The 6,514-nt window shown below is 41.9% G+C and overlaps 2 protein-coding genes across 2 annotated transcripts; both read right to left on the bottom strand.

Moving 5' to 3' along the window:
• Window positions 1–316: 316 nt before the first annotated feature.
• LOC120282721 lies at window positions 317–1,947 on the bottom strand. Its single transcript, XM_039289574.1, has 2 exons — window positions 751–1,947; window positions 317–661 (listed from the first exon to the last, which is right to left on the bottom strand). The coding sequence occupies exons 1-2, from the start codon at window positions 1,945–1,947 to the stop codon at window positions 317–319; spliced, it is 1,542 nt and encodes a 513-aa protein (XP_039145508.1).
• Window positions 1,948–2,091: 144 nt separating this feature from the next.
• LOC120282722 lies at window positions 2,092–4,252 on the bottom strand. The gene is made up of 3 exons (XM_039289575.1): window positions 3,304–4,252; window positions 2,792–3,032; window positions 2,092–2,575 (listed from the first exon to the last, which is right to left on the bottom strand). The coding sequence occupies exons 1-3, from the start codon at window positions 4,250–4,252 to the stop codon at window positions 2,092–2,094; spliced, it is 1,674 nt and encodes a 557-aa protein (XP_039145509.1).
• Window positions 4,253–6,514: the final 2,262 nt, after the last annotated feature.

Consider the following 6,514-nt stretch of genomic DNA (forward strand, 5'->3'; position numbering starts at 1 on the left):
TAATTTCTTCTTTTTTTTTTTTGAGGGAAATAGCTCATAGAGCTATTTTATTAATAGTGAAAAATAAGGTACATAAGAGTTTAAGTTACACAAAAGCAAAACCCAAATAACAAACAAAAACAATCCAAAACCCAACAGACAAACAAACAAGAAACCAGACCAACCTGAAGAAAAAAAAACAGTGAGCAAATTACAACAAAAAACCATTAAGCCTAAAAGACTTCATCAGCCATTTGGGAAGCTCCCTTCCAGAGTGAAACAGAGAAATTTCATGTTGATTGAGGTCATGAGTAGCTAAGAAGTTTGTGGGCCTGTTCTAGATTGTGGGAATAAGCCCCAGCTTAGGACAGTTTGCCTCCGTAATAAGTCCTTTCATGATAGTTATCTGCAATTGAAGCCTCCATAATTCAGTCCAGGAATCAGTCTTCACTGCATCAATTAGATCTGCACAATGGGAAAGAATGGTCTTGATGTTCAGTTCCTTGGTGATCTCATCCTGAAGAGCAAAACAGATTGCCTTGGCTGCTGCCTCCATGTGAGAGTTTGCAGAGCACCTACAGCAGCCAGATCTCAACAAGTTAGCTTTGTAATTAGCAACAAAGAAGGCAAGCCCAGCTATAGAATTTTCTTCATTGAAAACAGAAGCAGTATCAGAATTGGGCTGTCAGCAAAGGTATAATTATTCAAAAGAAAATTCCTCCCCAAATATATATATGAGGAATAAGAAAACTCCCTGACATGCCTAATTGCCCATCGGGATATCTTAGCACCATCCAGCTGATCATTGTTGAAAATTTTATTACAACGAGCTTTCCAAATGAACCACAGTGTAGAAGCAATAATCGACTGAATAAACTGATCGTTACCAGTCACCTCTTGGTTAAGCCACAGACCAGAAGAAATCCCATTAGAAAGGTTAATGGGCTTACCAACCATAGTACAAGTGATGTTCCAAATTTCCTGAGCTTTACCACAGTTTAGAAACAAGTGCTCCACAGATTCAGTGTGTAAATTGCAAAATGTGCACAATGTTTGAGTACCTAAGTTCAGTCGATATAGATAATCATTGGTTTTAACAACATCATGAAACAATAACCAGATAAAATGTTTTACCTTTGGAGCTACCTTGAGCTGCCACAAATGCTTCCAACCCTCCCAAAAATTACCAGAACTCTTATCATGTTTCAAAAATGTATAAACCATAGTGGATAATTTAGAACCTTTTGATTTGGGTAACCAGACCCAATTATTTGCTGATTCATAATCAATACAACTATGTCTCAAAACATTATCGTTCAGGAATATACCGAAGATAATATGCATGCAAGAAATATTCCAGTGTATATCAATCAATAACTCAGAGATTTGCACATGATCATAATCAAGATCCATATTAAGATATGTAGGTTTAAGAGCTAAAGGTATCTCAAAATAGCAAGGATCATGAAGGAAAGACGTCATGTCCAGATTAAAGGAATTCATCCAGAGAAAAGGTCTGATAACTAGAGCAGTGCGAAACATACCTCGGTAAACCCAAGAGCATTTCATGGGGATATTACCGCGCCAGATATCCATATAGCCATATTTATCAATCATAATATCCACCCACCACTTGTTATTGTTGTTCAACAAACTCATAACATTCTTAGCCATAAGAGCAATTTTAGAAAGGCCCAGATTCCTAATTGACAAGCCCCCCTCAGATCGATCAAGCATAATTTCATTCCAATCGACTGAGTTGATGCCCTTTCTATTGCTATCCTTGGCCCAAAATAGGGTCCTGGCAGCCTTGTTGATCCGATCAAGAATAGACTTTGGAACAGGGTATACCGACATGTAATACAAAGGCGCAGTCATGATAGAAGCATTTATAAGAATGGTTTTCCCTGCTGGAGTAATTTTAGATTTCCGCCAAAAAACAATTGACTTCTCAATCTTGTCCACCATAGAGGAGAAACAAGAGAGTGCCAATCATTTAGGAGAAATTAAAATACCCAGGTAAGTAAAAGGGAAATAACCAATCTTATAATTAAGAATTGTAGAAATTCTAGAGGAGAGGTGTTTATTGAAGTGACTAGGGAAAATGACTTCTTATTTCAAATTATTAACTCTTTGCCCCGTCAAATTGCCATAAAAAACAAGACAACTCTTAATGTTCCTAGCAGACTTTCTAGAAGCATTCGAGACAAGAATAATGTTATCCGCATACATCAAGTGGTTGAAGGCATTGATACTTAGAGCATAATTAAGCATAGTAGTCAAGTTTTGAGCAACAAGTATAAATAAGTAGGGGGAAAGAGGATCTCCCTGTCTAATGCCTCTACTAGCAGTAAACCAAGAAGTATGAGTTTTGTTGATCAACAAGGCATAAGAGACATTACAAATACACGTCTTAATCCAGCTAATCCATCTACGAAGGAACCCCATTTTGAACAAAGTAGCAAGAATTGCAGACCAACTCAGCGTATCATAAGCCTTAGCAATGTCAAGCTTAATCAACATCCTAAGGGGGGAAGCATCATTGTCAATAGAATGGGCCACTTCTTGAAGAGTTAGAATGTTATCAAAGGGAGTTCTACCATTAACAAAACCACATTGTTCTTTACCAATCAAATTAGAGAGAATCCCTTTCAGACGATTAGCAAGAATTTTAGATATAATCTTGTAGCAAACATTGCACAGGGAAATTGGACGATAATCAGCAGCCACATTACGATTAGGTTTTTAAGGAATTAAAGCAATAAAGGTCTTACCCCAATTATTAGGCATGACCGAGTGAATGAAAAAATACCTTATAGCTGAGAAAAGAGCATCTCCAATCTCAGTCCAGTAAAAACAATAGAACCCTACTTTAAAACCGTCTGCACCAGGGCTCTTACCAGCCGGTAAAGATTGCAGTGCCTCAAACACTTTTTTTTTTGTTACTTCTCTGATCAGTTCCTCGCCTTCAATCTCAGTTATCTTTGGGAGATCATCCGGAAGGACCGGTGCAATCTCATGTTCCTGCCTTCTGTCCGGATCATTCCAAAGATCTGAGAAAAAATTAATAAGATTCCAGCTAATTCTAGGAAGATCAGTATGTACAGTACCATTCGAACCCACATAAGCCTGGCCTTTTAGTGATAGTATTGGAATGATTACGGAAACAGACAGAATTAAAAAAGAAAAAGGAGTTATTATCACCATTTTGAACCCACATAAGCCTGGCCTTTTAGGCTCATTTAGTGTTGTTCTATCTATGCATAGCTGAGAGGTTATTATACATAGTTGTAAGGGATTGAGGTGAGAAATCAATAGAGATACCTGATCCATCCTTACCCTCAGCTTCCATGATGGATTTCTCTAGTTTCTCGATACCTACCTCAATTGGGTGAAGACCTTTATTCTTCCAATCCAACAGAAAGTCTCTGGTACGAGATAGAAGATGAGATACTCCCTGCATAGGATTAGAATGAGGCACAAAATTCCAAGCCTTTCTAACACTCACATGACAACCCAAGTACTCCAACCAGAAGTTTTCAAACCTAAAAATTTTCTTTTTACCAACATTCCTGGGAACCAAAGTCATAAGAAGGGGCGAGTGATCCGAAAGGAACCTAGGAAGATGGCGAACGAGACAAGAATCAAAACTGTTAGACCACAACGGATTCACCAGGCATAGATCCAATCGGGCCCAACCCCTAGCAAGACCCTGTTGATTATTGCACCAAGTATAAGAAGAACCAACAAAGTTAACATCCAACAAGTTATTAGAGGCAATAAATTCAGCAAAAACAGAGGCCTTTCTACTATAGTAATAATTAGAGCCACCCCGATGCTCCTCTTTTGAAATAATCGAATTGAAATCACCCATGATAACCCAAGGTAAATTTAAGGAATTCATACCAGAGAGCTCCTTCCAGAGAAGACGTTGGTTATGGATGACATTAGAGTTGTAGATAGTTGAGAGAATCCAGCTGTTAGAGTTGCTAGCAGTAACTACTAAGTGCAGGGCATACCTGGAACTTACCAGTGGGGTGACCACCCCAATATTTTTGTTCCAAATAATGATGATGCCTCCAGAGAACCCTTCTGCGAGCACCGCCACCCATTTCCACGGATCTTTGATTTTAGAACAAAATCTTTGGAGACGGTTGTCATTAGCTCTGGTTTCTACTAGGCAAAAGATGGCCGGTTTGAGCTTCTTCAGAAGATATAAGATTCTAGAGGTGGTATCAGGACTTGATACTCCCCTACAATTCCAACACACCATTTTAGTAACTTCATTAAACATAGGTAAATATATAATATGGAGAGGAGCAAAGACAGCATAGAAAAGCAAGTATAAATAAAACCAGGTTAGACTGATATACAACATCAAGCTATAACCGAAAGGGATCAAGAGATCAAGGATTTTCTCCTTCGGTTACTACCCTCCCCTTCTTCGGGGATTTCTTCTGGATATGAATGCCTTTTCGCGACAGCGTTTCCTTCCGATGGCTGATCTGGTATTGCACTAATGTCATCGAATCCTCTGGTTCCATGACATCCCCACCTTCTGATGAGTCCTCAGAGCCAGCTTCTGAGTCACTCATATAGTGATCTGAGTCATCAGCAGAGTGGGAGGGATTAGTGAGAACAGAAGGAACTCTCTCAACAGTCAATTGATGCGGCCCAGAAGAACCCGCAGCTCCCTGATCTTCAGAGAGGTTGCTAGATATTCGAAGAGTAGGATGAAAAACCGATGGGCCTGGGGTCTCAAAAGGCAAAACCCCCTTTCCTTTGTCCAAAACCGAAGGTAAAAAGGTGGTGGCCTGTCAGGCGGCACATCTTCCATGGGGATCGAGAGAAGCACATCATTTAATGTCTCCTTGGGAGCCGTTGGGGCACTGACAGAGGACACCATACTGCGCTCCACTCCCACCTGCAGATATTCTTTGAGAACAGGAGGATTATCTCGAGACCCGGGCAAGGAGACAATTTCAAAAGGAGCAGTCGAATCAACGTCACTGTTCCTAGAGCACTGTGCTCTACGCGTGCTAGAGCCGCCATGACCCCGCAGACTGCTGTCGCCACGTGTCGCCCATGCAGCTTGGTTCCTGACATTCGAGACGTTGGGGAGCGAAGAGCTGGGCTCACATGATTTCTCGAGCGATACACGTGTTCCCGGACCTCCGAGACCACCAGCACCGCCGTGAGCACCCCCGCGGCCCCTTCTCCTTGTTACCAACATCCAGGGTCCATAATCTGAACTTGAGGAATCACCCTCCATGCCTAGATTAACCAGCGGATCCGCCGACTGGGGTTCCATGTCTGCCTCCATGCTGTCACCCTCAGGATTGGAGCTATCCCTGACCTCCTGCCGCTGCCGATCAGACTGATCGGCAACGCGGGATGTCGCAACTCCCCCAGGCTCCAGTGGCTGCAGTTACTGGACGCATGCCCGACGACCCCGCATTTGTAGCAAAAAGTAGGGAGACGTTCATAAAGGATGACGACAAAGACCCTATGCTCCTCGTCTCCCACCCAAAAACCTTGCTTCAGTGGTTTAGCTAAGTCAATCTCAATACAAATCCTCGCAAATTTGGACCTGGACAAAGAAGAAGTAACTTCGTCAATTTTGAGTAAACGACCCAATAAAGAGGATATTGTTTCCAGCGCCTCGCCGTCCCACAACTCGACGGGGAGATTATGCAACTGGACCCAAATGGCAGCCGTAGATAGTTTAGTAAAAGCTGGCTCAAAGAAAGGCTGCCACGGTGTCAGTTGCAGAACAACACTGTTCACCGCCCAGGGACCTTCAAACAACAACTGATTCATAGCATCCATCGTACCACAACGAATAAGCAAATATCCATTCGGCAAATTAGAAATTTGAAAGGCACTAAGCTCCGACCATTTAGAACCCAAAATTTTTTTAACTTGTTCGAACGGAGGCGACTTTCCGAAGAATTTTCCATACAACGACGTCTGGAAACGCATCTTCGCCCTTTGGACAATTTCTCCGTCCAGACGAAGGAACTCCGTGGTACTCGTTTTCAGTTTGGTTAACATCGGACCTTCAATAAGCAATGAGGTAGGGGGGTTCTCTTAGCCGTACCTGCAACATCCGCCCAAGACTTATTCACCATGGGGGGTCTGAGGAGGCTGTCCCTCACTTGCCATGGCAAGGGGGAGAGGAGAACAGGATGAGAAACACGAGAAGAAGACAGGAGAGACGCTCAGGAGAGAAGGAAGAAAGTGAGAGAAGAGACTTTTCCTTCAACAAACAGGATGATCTCAATGAACTTCTAATAAGCCTTGAAATCATGCCATCACAAAGTTAGCTAATTTAGCTGACAAAATCAGTCCCTTGTTTTTGTAATCACTTTATTGGGCTGATGTGTTACTTCTTGCAACAATGCCCTCTTGTATTACTGGTATATTATCCTCAAGGTGAAGGGTAGGAAAGGAGTTGTGAATGTCTAGGAGAGATTCCTAGTGCCATCCTTAGCTGATTAAGTTTTACATTAGACAAGCACTTGTGGGATGGCTT

Source organism: Dioscorea cayenensis, chromosome 18, assembly GCF_009730915.1.
Source record: "Dioscorea cayenensis subsp. rotundata cultivar TDr96_F1 chromosome 18, TDr96_F1_v2_PseudoChromosome.rev07_lg8_w22 25.fasta, whole genome shotgun sequence".
NCBI lineage: Eukaryota > Viridiplantae > Streptophyta > Magnoliopsida > Dioscoreales > Dioscoreaceae > Dioscorea > Dioscorea cayenensis.

Coding starts and splice junctions, on each gene's coding strand:
- LOC120282721 (XM_039289574.1), bottom strand. CDS start 1,947: ATGGTGGACAAGATTGAGAAGTCAATTGTTTTTTGGCGGAAATCTAAA. Junction 662..750: donor GTGCTAAGATATCCCGATGG/GCAATTAGGCAT, acceptor CTTTGCTGACAG/CCCAATTCTGATACTGCTTC.
- LOC120282722 (XM_039289575.1), bottom strand. CDS start 4,252: ATGGTGTGTTGGAATTGTAGGGGAGTATCAAGTCCTGATACCACCTCT. Junction 3,033..3,303: donor TGAGGGTAAGGATGGATCAG/GTATCTCTATTG, acceptor ATTTTTTCTCAG/ATCTTTGGAATGATCCGGAC. Junction 2,576..2,791: donor GCTCTTTTCTCAGCTATAAG/GTATTTTTTCAT, acceptor TGTTAATGGTAG/AACTCCCTTTGATAACATTC.